Source organism: Lepidothrix coronata, unplaced genomic scaffold, assembly GCF_001604755.1.
Source record: "Lepidothrix coronata isolate B3197 unplaced genomic scaffold, Lepidothrix_coronata-1.0 Scaffold24, whole genome shotgun sequence".
NCBI lineage: Eukaryota > Metazoa > Chordata > Aves > Passeriformes > Pipridae > Lepidothrix > Lepidothrix coronata.
In genome coordinates this window covers 2,172,489-2,189,818 of record NW_016690204.1, presented here as the reverse complement: position 1 = coordinate 2,189,818, position 17,330 = coordinate 2,172,489, and the positions used below count along the sequence as shown (strand labels likewise).

At 54.6% G+C, this 17,330-nt stretch overlaps 2 protein-coding genes across 2 annotated transcripts; one reads left to right on the top strand and one right to left on the bottom strand.

The window, feature by feature from the left end:
- The first annotated feature begins 1,757 nt into the window (after positions 1 to 1,757).
- Positions 1,758 to 12,399, top strand: DNAJA3 (DnaJ heat shock protein family (Hsp40) member A3). The gene is made up of 12 exons (XM_017808676.1): positions 1,758 to 1,917; positions 2,040 to 2,167; positions 2,548 to 2,631; positions 3,254 to 3,466; positions 4,568 to 4,720; positions 5,553 to 5,700; positions 6,433 to 6,497; positions 7,388 to 7,516; positions 7,915 to 8,030; positions 8,378 to 8,475; positions 10,504 to 10,620; positions 11,320 to 12,399. The coding sequence occupies exons 1-11, from the start codon at positions 1,758 to 1,760 to the stop codon at positions 10,605 to 10,607; spliced, it is 1,398 nt and encodes a 465-aa protein (XP_017664165.1). The 3' UTR covers positions 10,608 to 10,620; positions 11,320 to 12,399.
- Positions 12,060 to 17,135, bottom strand: NMRAL1 (NmrA like redox sensor 1). The gene is made up of 6 exons (XM_017808934.1): positions 16,992 to 17,135; positions 16,750 to 16,815; positions 16,321 to 16,559; positions 15,245 to 15,494; positions 14,586 to 14,776; positions 12,060 to 13,517 (listed from the first exon to the last, which is right to left on the bottom strand). The coding sequence occupies exons 2-6, from the start codon at positions 16,787 to 16,789 to the stop codon at positions 13,347 to 13,349; spliced, it is 891 nt and encodes a 296-aa protein (XP_017664423.1). The 5' UTR covers positions 16,790 to 16,815; positions 16,992 to 17,135; the 3' UTR covers positions 12,060 to 13,346.
- Positions 17,136 to 17,330: the final 195 nt, after the last annotated feature.

The following is a 17,330-nucleotide window of genomic DNA, read 5'->3' as shown; positions in this document are numbered from 1 at the left end:
CCGCCCGCCCCGGTCCCGCCCTCTGGGTCCCGACACGCCCCCGACACGCCCCCTCAGGACCCCCCGCCCCACGCGTGTCCCGTGTCCCCGCTGTCACCGTGAGCGGGGCACAGACCCCCACCCCCGGGACCCCCATCAGAGCCTCCAGCCCCAGCGTCGGAGTCACTCCGGGGGTGACTGTCCCGAGGGGTCGCCAGCCCCTTCCCTGTTCCCGCAGAGGGTCGGGGTCACCGGCCCCAGGGGCACCCCGGGTTGTGATCCCCGGCTGTCACCCAGCTCTCCTGCCAGACAAGGGCAGACGTTCCTTCGGGCTCTGGGCAGGGAGGATGGGGGGAGCGGGAAGTTTCCAGTCCCGTGGGCACAGTGTCCTCATCCCCTACGGCCTCACAGCCGGCAGTGAACAGAGACCTTTGTGTGCACACACAGCTGCCGGGGGGGGGGGGAGAGGAGAAGGAGCTCTGGATCTGAGCCCGCTGAGCCTTCTGGGCCCGGCTGTGCCATCACCCATGCTTGGGGTCTCACCCATGCTTGGGGTCTCACCCGGGTCTCACCCTTGCTTGGTAGAGCCTGGGTGTCACCCATGCCCCGTGGAGCCCAGGCCTCTTTCCCTGCTTTCAGCCGGGCTGTGAAACGCCAGCAGGAGCCGGCAGCATCTGACACATCCCCCTCGCTGCTCAGCCCCGCTGCTGTGGCCTCCCACGCGCCGCAGGGCCGAACCTCCGCTGAGGAGCGTTCCGAGGCGCCTGGTGACGGAGGTGGGAGAGAGACGCGCTTGGCACGAATTATCCTCCTCCCTAGAGAAAAGCTGCTGCCTCAGTGTGGGCGGTGTGTCAGGACAGGCGGTGTGTCAGGGTGCTGTGTAGGTGTGGGTGCTGTGCCAGGGTGCTGTGCCAGCATGGTGTGTCAGGGTGGTTGCTGTGTCAGAGTGCTGTGTCTGGGTGCTGTGTTATGGTGGGTGCTGTGTTATGGTGGGTGCTGTGTTATGGTGAGTGCTGTGTTATGGTGGGTGCTGTGTTATGGTGGGTGCTGTGTTATGGTGAGTGCTGTGTTATGGTGGGTGCTGTGTCAGTTTGCACGCTCACCTTGCCTGCAGTGTCACCTGCTGTATCAGGGCAGTGTGTCAGTTTGCACACCCACCTTGCCTGCCTGGCCACTGTGCAAGTGCTGTGGGTGGGCGCTGTGTCGGGGTGCTGTGTTATGGTGGGTGCTGCGTTTACGGTGGGTGCCCTGTCAGGGTGCTGTGTCGGGGTGCTGTTGTTATGGTGGGTGCTGTGTCAGGGTGGGCACCGTGTCACTGCAGTCGCTGCGGTTTCAGAGCCTTTTTTCCCGACCTATGACAATATTTCCCCTGCTAGGGGGACGAGAGCAGCCCCGGAAGGCCGCAGACCCCTGTCCCAGAGCACCGGGCAGGGTTTCCCAGCCCTGGCTGCCCCAGCGTGTCGCAGGGGGTGCGGCATGGCCGGGCACGGCGGTGCCTGGCAGTTCCCGGCTCACAGGGCCGAACTGTCCCTGCCCCGGCCCCGCCGAGGGCTCTGAGGGTCGCGTGGGGTGTTCTGGTGGCCCCGGGGGCTCTGAGGGTCCCCCCCGGGGCTCTGAAGGTCCCCCGGCGTCTCAAACGGTGCCCTCGCGCTCCGACCCCGCCGCCTCGGCCGAGCCCCGCGCATGCGCAGCCATAGCGCCACCACAGGCGCGGCGCTGCCGCGCACGCGCGGTCCCTCCCTGCCGTGGCTGTGCGCAGGCGCCGCGCGTGGGCCAAGATGGCGGCCGTGAGCGCGTCGCGGTGGGTCGGGGCGGCCGCGGGACGCGGGGCGGGGAACGCGCGGCCGCCGCTGCTGCTGCTGCTCCGCGGGCTCCGCGTCCCGCCCGCCCGCGCCCCGCGCCGCCTCCTGCTGCTCCGAGCTGGGCTCTGCGCCGCGGGTGAGCGGGGCGGCAGGGCAGGGACGGGGGGCGGCGGCGGGGCGCGGGTCCTTCTCCCGGCCGTGTCCCTCCTCTTGCCCGGCCCGGCCCTCACCGCAGCCCCTCTGTCTCCCCTCCCGCAGGGACGAAACGTGCTGCCGCCGCCGCCGCCTTCCACAGCAGCGGGGCCCGCACCAAGGAGGACTATTACCAGGTGCTGGGGGTGCCCCGCACCGCCACCCAGAAGGAGATCAAGAAGGCCTATTACCAGGTGCGTCCCGCCGGGGCTGCGCGGGGACAGGGACAGAACTGCCTCGCTGCCTGTCCGGCGTGGCAGAGAGCAAATCCTCCCTTGAGATCCCCGCTGGAGACAAGGGGAGGGAGCAGTGGGACAGCTCAGCACATGGCATTGGGGATCTCTTCCAAAGTGTAGTCTGCCTGTGGTGTCACCTCATGTCTCCTTCCAGAAGGATCTGGGCTTGCTGGGAGGATCAGGAGCAGCTCCTGTAGTTCCTTATATTGGGTTGATAATGGAAAATGAAGGGATTTAGTTCCCTGAAATAGAGATAGTGTATGCTGAGCTGTGCCTAATGTGTTTTTCCTGGCATGTGAGATACACTGAAGTAAATAACTTTTGTTTTTGTTGTTTAGTTGGCAAAGAAATACCACCCTGACACAAACAAGGATGACCCCAAAGCGAAGGAGAAGTTCTCTCAGCTGGCAGAAGCCTACGAGGTAACAGCAGGATTTCATTGTGATGAAGAGGAGGAAAGGTTGGAGGGTAGATGAGGGGAAACATTTCCTGTAAAACCGTGGCTGTTTTTTGATGCAGTTCAGGCTGGAGCACCTCTGTCCCAACGGTGTCTCCAGGAAATTACTTGGCCCAAGTATCTGGTTTAGGTACTTTGGGCTCTTTCAGTTTGTGCTCTTCTTTAGGAGTAAGTCACTGGCATGGATGCAGCAGTCACTTCCATGGGATCGTTGTCAGGTTAAAATAAATAATCAAATAAAAAACCTGTCAGTAGGTGTTTGAGACAGAGGAACCTTCATTGTGCTTTCCCAGCCCTGTTTTTTTTTTAACCCCAGCACTGTTACCAGCTTTCACCTGATATATTAATGACTGATTACGTAATAGGCAAGTTATTCTTGCTTATTATAAGTCAGTAAGATTGTCATTTTCCTGATTTTGAGCCAAGAGAGGAAGAAGCAGCTTGTGGTGCCGAGAGCTCAGCGAGCCCTCCCGATGGCAGGAGAGTCTGATAAGCTTGGGCTTGTGGGGGCAGTGCCAGAGCCAGGGCTTCTCCAGGGCACTGGGGATCCGTACCATGCCCAGATGGCACCGTTCTGTCCCCCCCAGGTGCTGAGTGACGAGGTGAAGCGGAAGCAGTACGATGCCTATGGCACGGCGAGCTTCGAGGCCGGCGCTGCCGGGGCCGGCGCCGGCACGGGGCGGCAGTACTGGAGCGGTGGCCCCTCCATTGACCCCGAGGAGCTTTTCCGGAAGATCTTTGGGGAGTTTTCGGGATCTCCTTTCGGCGATTTTCAGAGTGTCTTTGACCAGCCACAGGAGGTAGGAGGGGCCTTTGTTTAGAAGTGGAATTAAAAACTCAAAAGCTGGGGAGGGACGCACTGGTCTGTCACAGAGCACTCTGGGGGCAAGAGCTTCAGCAGAGGGTTATTTCTGGGAATGTCAGTCTGTGAGTATCCCATGGCATGGAGGGAGAGTCAAATTTTTGATAAGCTGCATCTCCAGACAGAGTTGTTTTTTCTGGACTTGAGCTACTTCCTCTGGTGTTTACTGACCCCAGTCGGTGCTGCCCAACAGTTCCATCGCTGTAGAGGCATCTTTGCTGCTGTGGGTTGATATGCATATGCCTGCTGTGATCTGTAATGCTAAAACCCACAAAACACCTTGTAACTGTAAACCAGGCCTTCCGGCGATAGGTTTGGCTGCTTAATTGGTTTAATTTTGCAACTTAATTAGTTTAACTTTGCAGTGGAGCCCATAACAGAACGTGTCTTGTTCTTTGTGCTGCAGCTGAATGCTCCTTTAAGTGTTGTCATTTCACGTGCTGTCTTCAAATACCAAGTGTTTCTGGTACTTCTGGCTTTACTAAAAGTGACTTTTTCACTATAAAGAGAATGTCCTCTTATGTGCAGTCATCTTTGCTGATGACTTCACTTGGCAAAGAAAAAGTTAATTGGGGAAGAGCAGCCACTGCCATTGGGATGGAAACCCTTCAGCCTCACCTGTTGCTGCATTCCCATGAAACAAAACCTTTAGAAACAAAAAAAAGGGTTTTCCTGAGAGCAGGAAAACACTCGACTTCTCTTTTTACTTCTTTTCTGTTTTTAAATCTTGTTGCTGCTACACAGCATTTTCATAAAAATTCTCATTGCTGCCACACAACCTGATGCTTATCAGCCTGGGGTAACCATCATTCCTGTAATGTCTGTGATCCTTTTGCACCCCTTTTTTATTTATTTGAGACAGATTATTGATTCTTCAGATTAGATGCACAGTCATTCAGAAGGGTTTGCCTATCTGTTTCTTCCTCCCGCTCTATTACCTGGATCTGTTTTCAGCATTGTTTGGTATTTGGCCTAAACCAATCTGTTTAAGACCCTATCACACATCAGTCACAGATCAATATGCATGTTTCCTATGCAGTATATCATGGAACTGACATTCACCCAAGCTGCAAAAGGTGTTAACAAGGAGATTGTGGTGAACATCCAAGATTCCTGTGAGCGGTGCGATGGCAAAGGGCACGAACCGGGCACCAAAGTGCAGCGCTGTCACTACTGCAACGGCACAGGCATGGTAAGTGCTTTGTAGGACACCAGTTCTGCTGTGCTTTTCCTTGTTGGGGCAGATCAGTTCAGTCCTTGGTGAAAATTCTCACCCCGGTCACCAGCTGATCTCGGGTAAAGCCGAGTTAATGTCAGCTTGATGCTAATCGGCCCTAGGAAGATTGTCTTAGTGTTAAAGAAGTGCTGTGCTCAGCTGAAAGCACAGGCCTTCAGGATGGATTCTCTGCTATTGTACAAACCATATTCATGCCACGTAAGGGCTCTGAAATTCCTTGGGCATTAAATGGGATCCTTTGACTTGGGGTGGAGGAAGGTAATGATAGCCCCAGGGTAACCATGAAGTAAGGAGATGCAGGTAATGATGGAGCTGCCAGGCTTTGAGTTTCCATGCATCTGATTCCTCATGTGCTGCGGTCTGGAGGGCTGCTCTCACAGTTCACTCCAGAGCTTAGTCTCCGTAACGTTTTCCTGGACACTGGCAGTAATTCATGCAAGTGGACTGTCCTTGGATTCCTCAGAACACAGATGTCTGTAGCACTGTAAGAAGCTTTGTTCCTTCTTGTGCGTTAAAGGCTGGAGAGGGAAGGTGTTGTGTTTCCCTTCCCCTTGTTTGTAGTAGTGATGGTGTTCAGTGGAATTCGGAATGCGCTGGCAAGAGAACCTCATCCAGCTTCTCCCAAGCAGCATCCTCTTAGGATTTCAGAGCCAGCTTTCTGCTCCAGCCCTTGCTAAAGGATATTACTGTCCTTACAGGCTGTGTGTGTGCGATTAGAACTCCAGCGTGCTGGGTGAAAAGTACCACCGTGGTACTCAGTGCTCGTACAACCTGTTTCCCTCCCCAGGAGACGATAAACACGGGCCCCTTCGTGATGAGATCGACGTGCCGGCGCTGCGGCGGCCGGGGCTCCATCATAACCACGCCCTGCGTCGTGTGCCGGGGAACGGGGCAAACCAAGCAGAAGAAGACAGTGATGGTTCCTGTGCCAGCTGGTCAGTGTTGTACTCGTGTGCTGCTCTCTGTTAAATGAATGTAGTTATTTCCTGCCACTTGGCCAACAGGTACGAACGGGAGAGCAGCGAAAGGAGTTTTGCTGCAGAGAAGTTTGTCTTTCAAACAAAGCAGGTCAATGGAACGGGCTAATGATGAGATGAACCTTCTGGCCATGGATAGAAATGTTTGCTTTGCCCTTCCTGAGCTTTGGTTCTTGTCTGGATCCTCCTAGGCAGGCTTTGAAGAGTGAAACTCTCCAAAGGTTTTGTTGCCATGGGTCTTCCATTTGTCCTTGATAAAGCGTGGGGAGAGGGTGGGAATCTGAAAGCCTTGGCTTGGCTCAGAAGGATGTGCTGATGGCCTTCCTCACCAGAGAGGATGAGACAGTGGTGGGACTGAAGACTTCTTTGAGACCACCCTGGGTGAGCAGCCTGGAGTTTTCCTGCAGCTCGTGGAAGCTGCTGTGTTCTTCAATTTGCTGCATTTCCCTAAAGAATTCTGTAGGGATTGAACCAATGAGCCTGCTTGGGGTGCAGTGATCACCTCAGAGGTACAAATACCTTCTTCCTTGGGCCACAGCTCCTGTAGAGTGTCACTGTGATGCCTGCTGGGAGATCTTATTCCTTATGTGCTGCAGTGGTGGGCTGCTCTTGGGTTTGGCGGGGTTGTAGATACACATGTAACACATGGATTATAACCCAAGGTAACATTCCCTCTTGTTCCAATCGCAGGAGTTGAGGATGGGCAGACAGTTCGGATGCCTGTGGGGAAGAAGGAAATTTTCATTACGTTCAGGGTATGTATTGTAAGCTGTATGTGTGTAAGTTGTTTTTACCCTTCTCAGCTGCCTGGGACGTGGCTGCAGAATGGGCAGAGAAGGAAGAGTGAGTGATCCTTTTGAATATCTGATGTAACACGATCCATGTGAACTTTCTGAGACAGCAGATTTGCATTGTAACAAGGGGGGTCACTTTGAATCTGCTCATGAAGAATCCAGCTGCTTGTTCCAGGACCAGGCCCTTAGGGTAGTGTGAATAAAAATGCAGAGTAGGTTCTTCATGCCTCGAGTTTTTGACTTGGAAATGTGAAGGAGCTGCCTGCAGGCAGGGATGAGAGTGCTGAGGAGGGCTGTGGGAATGCCTGCAGCAGGCTGGCTGGTCGAGTGTCCTCCTGCAGATCCACCTTCAGGGCTGCTTTGCACCTGTGCTGTAGCTGGGCCTCTTCTCCTTGCGGAATCCTGTCACACACATCTCTGTCAAGGAGAAAATTTTTTTCAACACTTCTTTTGTGGTGCAGGAGGATTTAATTCTCTTCCAGCTTGTGAGGCCACTGCAGAGGTGCTTCCCTCCCTCTTCCCTTCTGGCTTTCTCCTGTTCAGGATACTGGACAAGGCAGTGTCTGTCTCTGCAGAACCATATTGACACAGATAATTTAATAGCAGCATTAGGGGAGGGAGGTGCTGAGGCAGGAAGCAGGGATCCTCCTAAGCTTTTGGCTAATTATGGTTGTGTCAATATCTGTGTTTTTCTAAAAGACCAAATATTAACTCATAGTTCTTAGACGAGCAGTTTGTGGATGGTATAAAGGGTCAGGCTGGTATATTCTTCTGAGACCCTTCAGAGCAGTTTACCGGGAGAACTTCATGGTGGTGTGCTCACTTCACCTTGGAACTTCCCTGCCTTTTAGGTTCAGAAAAGTTCTGTGTTCAGAAGGAATGGAGCAGATATCCATTCGGATCTCCCGATCTCAGTAGCACAGGCTGTGCTGGGAGGCACAGCCCGATGTCAAGGCTTGTACGAGACAATCAACATCACAGTAAGTACCATTACATTGGGCATGAATCAATGCTGCAAAGGTGGGGAAAATCTCCCAAGTCTGCCAGTGCCATGTTTCAGATTCCTTCAGGATTGAGCCTCGGGTAGCTTGTGACCTGCTGTGTCACAGCTCCTTTCTTGTCACTGTGAAGGGACAGGGAAAGGAAGGGATTGCTGGACAAATCCCATCCAAGGGCTACAGGCTGTGCCAGGTTCTTTGCTCATTCCTTCAAAAGCTTTTCCATCGTTACTGACACAGCTTCAGCATGTGTCCTGGGTGTACCAAAGCTCTCCCATCCTACTTTGAAGCTTGCCGGTGAAGTAGATAATTTTTATAGACACCTAATTACTATATAAATGGTTAAACTAGAGTAATAAATGTGACATTTGTGTTCATAGATACCCCCTGGTATTCAGCCAGACCAGAGAATTCGAATGAGTGGGAAAGGCATTCCCAAGGTCAACAGTTATGGCTACGGAGACCACTACATCCACATAAAGATAAAAGTCCCTCAGTAAGTAGAGCTAAAGCAAGTTTCTGCAAAATCTTGAACTTCTTGCAAAAAGACATTCAGAATTTGTGAAAATTTTTATTCCTTATGGTTCTTCTCAAGCACTTCAAGATATTTTGTGATTTTCACTGCAGTGGAGTGAAATGCAGTGGATCCTGTCTCTCCTCTTCCACTGTGTGGTTATTATTTATAGATGGCTCACTGTAGGGATTCCTGGTGTATTCCAGGTGTGTTCACCTTGTAATTCCAGCAGCTGCCTCTCGTGGGTGCTGCTGGAGAGGTTTCAGGAGGGCTGTAGGTACACCTGGCCCCGAGGACAGCCCTAACCATGCCCTGTGTTGGGCCCACAGGAGGCTGACGGATCGCCAGCGAGCCTTAATGATGAGCTACGCGGAGGACGAGACGGACGTGGATGGCACAGTGAACGGGGTCACAAACACAGCGTCAGGTGAGCGGGGGGAACTCCTGCTCCTTCCTCCTGGAGCTGGTGTGGGTGTGCAGAGCGCTTCCTGAGGGTTCCTGGGGGGGAAGGTGAGCCAGGGTCACCTGGAGGTGGTGTGGCAGCACTGCCTGCCGAGCGTGGTGTTTTGGATATAGTTGTAGTGTGGTGTTAACAGGCTGTAGCACAGAGCAGGGAGGCAGCCTCTTCCCAGGAAGCTTTGCTCCAGTACTTGTCAAATCTGTGTGTGTGAACAGAGGGCAGGGACTGAGGTACTCAGGGTCCTGACAAGCTGTGGTGATGAATGCCTCCTGCTCCCTGGCTCCCTGTGCCAGGACTCTCCTTAGAGGGGTAGGAAAAGACAAGGTCCTTCAGGCCAGTTTTCCATGCGAGTCCATCTGCTGTGCTTCTGACTGTGCAGCAGGATGTTTCTCCTGGAATGCTGATGGGAAGTTCTGCTGTCAGGCTGTGCCCTGGGCACGTGGGGGAACCTGGGGTAGGAGTGTCCATTGGTGCCGAGTGTTGGCTCTGTCAGTAGACAGTGTCCACTGTGATGGAGGAGCAGAGTCAGCTGGGAGCTTTGTGAAGCTGCTCTTCCAGCTCCAGATGGAGAACAGATTCAGCAATTGTTTTAAGTTTCTGGGGTGAGGTACCTGGCAAGGACAGCAGCTAAAGGCAAAACACATGGTGAAATAATAAGGAAGGAGCTTTGTCTTTCAGTACTGGAAAACACTTTTTCCTTGCTTAATTGGAACAATGAACTTTTTAAAGCCATTTGGATTCCTTTTTTGGCTTGAAAGCAAACAGAGCATTTAAGACTAGGCAAAGGTGGGAGCCTTTCAGAGCTGCTCAACGATCCCAGGAACTCAGGTCTGCTGTACTACATGCCAAAGCCTCAGGAATATAGGCTCAGGTGGGGGATACTGGAAGGCAGCATCTGCCAAATATTTGCCAATGTTCTGTTTTATAGTGATTTCCTAATATAGAACTTATGTCTTTCCCATGTTACAGTCACCCATGGGGGGAAGGGGAGAGCGCTCTGACCACTAAACTTCCATTCCAGCTTTTTAAAGGCATTTGTGTGTCAAAGGGAAAAAAATCACTCTCCAAACTAATTTTTTTAAAAAGCAAACTTTCCAGTTTTCACCACGGTGAAGCAGCAAGGTGGATTAAAACAACCCCCAGTAGGTTGCAGTGTAGAGACAGGCTGTTGCTGAAGGTGTGTCCTCGCTCCAGGCAGCAGCAATGCAATGCCCCGGGTGGACAGAGGCGTGTTCTGCCTCGGGATTTCATTCCATTGCATCAGTCTGAGCCCGGCACTCAGCCCTGGGAGGATGGGGAGTGCTGGACTTCGTGTTCCCTGTGTGCAGAAAAAGCTTTAGGAGGATTTTGGGGTCTTGTTATTGATGGATTTACTGTAGAAAAAGCAGATTAGCAAAGAGATCTCCTTTGTTCTTGCTGTAGCCACTTCTGGAGGGACAAACAACTTTTCAGGACCTCTATATACAGGACAATTATAAGATTCCTTATCTGGACACTTGGTCTGAAATACTTGTAGTCTTTTTAATTCTACTTCGAGTTCATTTTCTCCTTGATACCGTTTGTCTGAGCACTGCTTGCAATGACACAAATCAGGCTCCTGGTATGGTTTTGCACTGCTTTGCAAGGACACAACCTTGAAACAGGACGAGCTTGTTCCACGGACCACCAGGACAGCTTTTTTAACCCTGTAAAGCCCTGGCTGGCTGTGATCACTTTTTAGTGGCAGACTCTCAATTCCAAGTGCTTGCTTCCAAAGCCTGTGAGGATTTCCCTCATCAGCTGGAGGGCTGGGGAGAGGGGAAGGGAATGGTGGAACCTGAGCCTGTGGTTGGCTTTTCTGGGATCTCTCCAGTGCCAAGTGGTTGTGGGTATCTTACTGCCATGTGAGGATGCAGCACAACCAGCTGCCTTTGCTTGACCATTCCCTGTCTAAAATAACCCTCTGGTACTGGTGGGAGATGTCTCTGACTGCAGCCCTTTGCTGTTTGTGTCCAGGTGGCAGGGCCAAGGCTAGCGCTGCTACAGGCGGGGATAGGCCTGAGGCTGAGGAGAACAAGGAGGGATTCCTTTCCAAACTTAAGAAAATGTTTACCTCCTGACACCCCATCTGAGGTAGGAGGCCTGTTGTGTTTCACTGTTGTCTTTCCCCCACACTGAGCACTTCTTGGGAGCACAAAAAGGTTGTTTCTCACTTAGCCTCAGGCCTTCCAGCCGCGGGTGTGCAAAACCCCAGCTGTGCCCTGGGACCTGGAGCAACAAGCCAGGGATTAAACTGCATTGTTGCTGCAGCCAAAAGCTGCACAGATGCTGGGTGCATCCTTGGGGAGGTGGCTGGGCCTCCCCTGCAGCTCTGCTCCCGTGTCCACCCAGTAGCTGTGCCTGGTTCCGAGCACAGAGGTTGTTCCCGTTAGCTGGTCCCACTGAGACCAGGTTCTGCCCAGCCTTGCCAGAGGCACAGGGGTGCCAGCACACTGGGGTGGACTTGCCCCTGCCACGGGCTTACAGCACCAGGGAGGAGTCAGCCTTTGTCACAGAGCACAGCAAAGCCTTGCCTACACCAGACCAGAGTATAATTCATGTGCCTTCAGTGAGTCTTGGCTGCTCTGAGGGAGCACTGGGACTTAGAATCATCTACAGCAGACATGGTGTCTTGGATTCCAGGGGCTCAGCTTTGCATCTTTGTAGGCTTCAAACTTGTCTGTTTGGCGTGGCTGACAGTGTGACGGCAGGTTGGGAGGGGAGGTGCTCCCGAAGTGGGCTGTGTGCCAACTCAGCCAGGAAATATAAACTTTCCTCTCATTTCAACCGCAGGGAAACGTTCTACTGGGAACTAGGAGCCAGCAGCAGCAGGTCATCTGTGCAGTTGGGGGTGAATCTTTCTGGCAGCAGGCTCTGGAGAGCACAGGATGTCAGTCGGCAGCACAGCAAGAATCTCAGCTGGAGAGGCCACAGACCACCGAGGCACCAACACCCATCGTGATACAACCCCCTCACCACCATCCAAGGAACTGGCAGTGAAGGAAAATGCCAGCTTTGCAGAGATGGGGCTCTCTGGAGGCTGCTCCACAGCCCTACTGCTGCTGGAAGCTTATTGGGTAAAAATTAAAGTTGAAGTATTATTTAGAATCCAAACCAGAAGAAATGTGAAATAAACTGTCCTTCCAGCACAGAGCAGAGCAGTTTGCTGTATGGAGCCCAAGTCTCCACCTGCTGCTCACTCAGGTGCCCTTTGCAATGCCAGGTGTGCTTGGTGAACTCACCACTGCTCACCTTCTCCCAGGAGACCTGGTGGGTCAGGGAGGTTTAACCCTGTCTTCACGACAGCCCTGCTGCCCTGCACAGCTCCGAGTGGAATCTCCCTGGGCCTTGTCCAAGCCCCCGTGCCCTGGCTCCCTCACAGCCGTGGGCTTTCTCAGCCCTGCTGATTGCCTGCACAGAGCAGTGGTGGCATCTGCACTTTGCCTCAGGTTTAACCCCCAAATAACTAAAGTTACCACACAACTGCTGTCGCTTCTGAACGGGTACAAGTTGATCACCAAGCCCTTTGCCAGTTGGGGACAAAATCTTTTTATTACCTTAGCGCAACACCCGTAGCATAAAGGATTGGTCAGAGCATCGTTGTTTTACATGTGTGAGAGTGCAAGTGAGGTGGATCACTCCTTCCAGGTGCAGCTGAGCTCTTGCAGTGAGTATCCCATGGTTACTGTGTTAGTGATACCATGCAGGTACCATCAGCCCACGTACTAATAACCAGTTAAACAGGGACATGTTGTAGTCTTGCCCTTCTTAATTTGCTGAAATAAAGCACGCGTTGCCTCCTGATTAAACTGTCTGTAAAGTGATTCTGTATCCATGTAAATAAGATGGACTTCATAAAGATATTTAACATGTGCTGTGCCTTGCTGCCTTGTCTACTCTTCCACCTGGTCTGTCACCTGCTTTCCCTGGCCCAGTAATAGGAATGAAGGTCTCTGGGACAAAGAGGGACAGGGGTTGGGTGGCTTGAGCATCTCTTGGGGCTGGGATTGATTTTAAGCACAGGAAAAGCTGCCAAATCCGAGCAGTACCTTAAGCATATAAGGGTGAGGGGGAAGGGGCTTTTCCACTGAGTCTTGGACAGTCTTGAAAGACTTCAGTTTTACTCATGGGGACAGCGACTGAAATTAGCTCCATGATCCTAAAGTGATGGAAATTACCTCCAGGAGCCCAAGGGTCAGGCCCAGAGCTGTATGACTTGAGGAATCAGGCTCAGTTTTGTGTTACATGCACAGGAATTGACTGCACAGTCCCTGGTTGCAGGGCTCTGTCTCTCTGCTGGTTCACCTGCAGTGCCTAAATCAGGTCCTTGGAGAAATCATTATGTTTTCAGCTTGCTTAGGAGCCTGCAGCAACACTGGCCATGGGTACCTGCTGTGAAGGTGTCCCAAGGTACCTGCCTTGGGGCCCAGGGATACACACCTTCAGCCCACCAAGTGCTGCCCTATGCTCAGAGCTGCCTGGGAAAGGGCATGATCCTGGGAAAATGAGCCACCACCAGCCTAAAAACACCCAGCATGACTAAAGAAACACCTCCCTGAGGACAGTGTGCAAAGGTAGCACTTCTCCCACCCGTCTACCTGTGCTGTGCAGCCCTTCCTCCTGTTCTGGTTGCCTAAATAGTCTCAACCAAGCTGCAGCAGCACACGCATGTACCAGCACATGGACCAAGCTCTCCCCAGCTGGGGCAGGATCAGCCTCTCCCTGGGGCACTACTGGGAAGGCAGTGGTGCTCAGGGCACCTCAGCCAGTTTCCCCTACCTGGCACAGAAGCTGAGGAGGAAGAGCAGGGAGGGGAAGGCTCAGAAGGCAGCCTTGTTGTCTGCCACCCACTGCTGGAAGGTGCGGGCCGTGGGGTTGAGCTTCATGGTCAGGGCCACGTTTCGGTCGGGCTTCAGGGCATAGAAACGGAACATGGCAGCCAACTCCTTGGCCCCGGGGAAGTTACGCTTCTCGTACTCCTCTGGGGAGATCTGCCAAGAGAATTGCGGGAAAAGCCCTTTCATAGCCTGCTGGGGCTTTCCCTCAGCCCGTGTGGGGAAGCTGAGGGCTCACTTAGAGCAACCTGTCACAGCATTGCCACCGGTGAGGAGGGCTCTGCAAGGCACTTCTGCTGGGGTTGAGCAAAGGAAGCAGCCCTGCCTGGCAGGGAACAGCCCTCCTAGCCTAGAGCCAGCACCTAGCTCTGGCACACAGCTGGCCTGGGCATGGAACTGACTCTTCCATGAGGCAGAGGCCTGGAGCAACTACAAGGGAGCCCTTACCTGAACCAGGGCACAAGCTGTGGCTAAGGATGTCTTAGTTTAACAAGATTACAACTTAGAAATTAAGAAACTTCAGGTGGAAGTGTGGAAAAGGAAAAAAATCTGAATAAACAACAAATGGTGCAATCAAAAACTTTCAGAAGAAACAAAGTCCCAGTTCCCCAGATGGAGGGGGAGAAACCCACAGCAACCTGGGGATCACTGTGCTTCTGCACTGCCCTAGGGAGGAATAGAGCTGCTTCTTTGTCCCTGGGTGAGGGGGCAGAACCTGCAGAGAGCATCAGAGGTGCTTTGTTTCTGCTGAAATACACTTGGTTCTCAAAGCAGAGAGCCACCACACCCCTCGTCCATTGTACTGGTTGCCTGAGGCACAGCCCAAATGCAAACAAACATTAAAAAGAAGTTATGCAGGGGCAGGGAATGGCCAGAAGTGCTGTAAGGGTGACACAGCACTGAGCTAGGAGTGCTGTATTGGTGACACAGCAAGGCCCTGGGGGAAGCCGTGCTGAAGGGAAGGGCATGTAGCAGAAACCTGTTCTATAGGTGCCCATCCCTAGTTCCTCTGGAGACCTCCCGCTTCAGTTATCCCTTGGAGCCAGGCACGGGCCTGCCTGGGCACACCTGTGTGCTCCACGAGCATGAGTTGTCCCAGTGACGATGCCAACAGGGCAGTTTCGGTGCCAGGCTGTGCTCCAGCCGCACGCAGGGGCAGCAGGATTAACCCTGGGCACCAGTGCTGGGCTGTACCAAGCCCATCCACTGAGCTGTGAGTCCTACCTTGCTGGCTACCACAGTCTTGCCCATCTGCTGGGAGAGGACGGCGGCGTACTCTGCCTCAGTGAGCTTGCTGGTGCTGAGCCCCATCACTTGGCCGATGTACTCCCCCGGGGACTTCAGCAGGGAAACCACAACAGGCCCAACGTCCTCCACGGCCATCCCGTCCATCGGGGTGTCCCCCATGGGCAGCTCTGTATGGAGAGATTGATCCCAGCTGCAGTGCAGCCCAGCTCTGAGGAGGTACAGCCGGAGTTTTCAGCACTCAGCCTCTGAACACAGGGTGAGGAAGGGATGAGAGCACCCATCAGTATGGTAAGGACTGAGCTATGAGGCCGTGACAGCCAGAGCAGCACCGTGACTCACCTGGATCTGCAGCCTCCCCACCTCCACCATCCCCAATGCAGGCACTTGGGGTGTCCAGAGCCACTGCAGGATCTGCAGAGCAGCCCTCAGCACCACAAACAGGCCCAGGATGTCACTGATTTCTTGCAGGCCACCAAACAGGTCTGAAAGACCATAATACAGCAGCAACTTGCTGTGGTCAAGCCTCTTTACCCCATCAGCCCACAGCCCTGGTGGTTCCTCCACCCCTCAGCCCTTGCATAGTGGGAGCAGACGAGAACACTGTCACAGGACAGTGACCCACAGCTCCTGCTTACTCAGGACAAAGGTGTCTCCCTGAGGGGCCTTCTGTGGCTTGAAGATGGAGAAGAAGTTCTCAAAGTAGAACGGCAGCCGGATGACCGTGGTGGGAACACCAGTTCTCTGGAAATACTCCTCCACCTCCCCTTTGCCATCAAAGTGCAGCACCTCCAGCTGGCCCCCTGTCAGCTTGTGCACGTTCTCCAGGCCACTGAACACAACGTGGTGCAGCCCAAGGCGCTTCGAGAGGTTGGCCACTCGCTTTCCCTGAGCAAAGGAAGAAGGTGGCCATCAAGAGGGGAACAGGACATTTGGGGGGGCTCTCATCATCCTCACACCCCCCTTCCCCTTTGCAGCACTGGGCAGAAGGGCAGGATCCAACTCACACCAGCTGAGCACCTTGAGCCCTCAGATGGGACCAGGGCTGAGCACACCAATGAACCCAGTGAGTTATCCAGGTGGAGCTGAGTCCTCTCCTTACACCATCCCACTTCAGAAAGACCACACATCCTCCAGCTTTGGTGCTCACTGCTCCACCAAGCACACAAATACCAGCCCAAAAAATCTGCCTGGCCAACATACCTGCCCCAACATATCTTATCTTTTGTTTGCTGCCATCCAGGTGTGGCAATCCTGCCATCCTGGGAAAACCGTCCTGAGGTGAGCACCGCCCTTGGGATCTCTGATACTTACAAGATTTTGGCCCCAAAGCTGCAAGCGCAGAGAATTACAGGACTGCAGACAGCAACAGACCCAGATCTGCCCGAGGCAGGCTCTGAGGAGCCAGGTGTTCACATTCCTGCTAGTCCAACTCCTGGGCAGTGCTTTCTGCTACATATTTAACAACTCCCTGAAGACACCATATCTTGCAGCCAAGTGACTGCGAGGGAACAGGGAACAAGTTCTGGCTTTGTGAGAACTGGAACCTGGTGTTCGTGAGGCCTCAGGGCTCTCCTGGACTCAAACCATCGGGGCTGCCATGGCTACTCCAAGAGCTGTCCCATGCTCCCTACCCCGATGCCACACGGCTGTCCCTCGATCCCTGCTCCCCGACCATTCCACGTGTGGTCCCAGTTAATGCCAGCACAGGTACCTGCTCGATTTCCTTCTCTTTGCTGCAGTGCTCCCAGAAGTCGGTGACAACGAAGGCTCCGTAGGCACCCGCCAAGGCCTGTTCCAGCGATGGCTCATCGTCCAGATCCGCCTTCACCACCTCGGCTCCTCTCCGCTTCAGCTCCTCCGCCGCTATCCTCCCGGGGCTCCGCGTCACCGCCCGCACCCTGAAGGTCCCATCGTCCAGCAGCGCCCGGGCCACGCTGCCACCCTGCGCCCCTGCGGGTGCAGCCGGTCAGGGCCTCCCCGGGGCTCGGGGTGCGCCGGGGCCGCGGGACGGAGCCCCCCGGGCCGAGCTCTCCGCCCGCTCCCCGCGATGCCGCTCGGCCGGGCGGGCACTTCTCACCCTCCGGGCCCCATCGGCGCCTCAGCCCCTCGCCCCCCTCGGGCCTCCCCCCGTCGCACTCACCGGTCGCCCCGAACACCACGATCAGCTTCTTGCCGGCCATGAGGCAGCGCGGGCGGTCCGGGGGCTCTGACAGGGAGAGAAGCAACACGGCCGCGGCTCAGCCCCCGGCCAGGTCCCGCTCGGGAGGGTGTCCCCGGGCACGGGAGGGAGGGAGCGGGGCGGCTGCGGGGCCATCGCCTGTCCCGGCGGAGCCATCGCCGGTCCCGGGGCACCGAGCGCGGATCCCTCACACGGATCCTCACCTCGTCTCCGCTCCAATCGGCTCCAATCGGCTCCTCCCGGCGCAGTTCGGCTCGGCTCGGGGCTAATCGGCTCGGCTCGGCCCGGCAATGTTCGTTCTCTGTTCGGCGCGGCCCGACTATGTTCGTCTCCGTTCGGCTCTGCTCGTCTCCACCCGACTCCTCACGCACACCTGGGCGGGGCTCCGATGTCCATCCCCCCCCGGCCCCGCCCACCGCCGAGACAGCCGGCAGGGGGCTCCGAGCTCGAGCGCATCCCATCGCATCCCATCGCATCCCATTGGATCCCATCGCATCCCATTGGATCCCATCGCATCCCATTGGATCCCATCGCATCCCATT

What these genes read in the sequence shown, in the direction of transcription:
- NMRAL1 (XM_017808934.1), bottom strand. Translation starts at nt 16,789, where the DNA reads ATGGCCGGCAAGAAGCTGATCGTGGTGTTCGGGGCGACCG. An exon ending in CGTGGTGTTCGGGGCGACCG is followed by an intron (nt 16,560 to 16,749) that starts GTGAGTGCGACG and finishes CTGCACCCGCAG; the next exon opens with GGGCGCAGGGTGGCAGCGTG. An exon ending in AGACTGTGGTAGCCAGCAAG is followed by an intron (nt 13,518 to 14,585) that starts GTAGGACTCACA and finishes TTCTCTTGGCAG; the next exon opens with ATCTCCCCAGAGGAGTACGA.
- DNAJA3 (XM_017808676.1), top strand. Translation starts at nt 1,758, where the DNA reads ATGGCGGCCGTGAGCGCGTCGCGGTGGGTCGGGGCGGCCGCGGGACGC. An exon ending in AGCTGGCAGAAGCCTACGAG is followed by an intron (nt 2,632 to 3,253) that starts GTAACAGCAGGA and finishes TGTCCCCCCCAG; the next exon opens with GTGCTGAGTGACGAGGTGAA. An exon ending in GGTCACAAACACAGCGTCAG is followed by an intron (nt 8,476 to 10,503) that starts GTGAGCGGGGGG and finishes GTTTGTGTCCAG; the next exon opens with GTGGCAGGGCCAAGGCTAGC.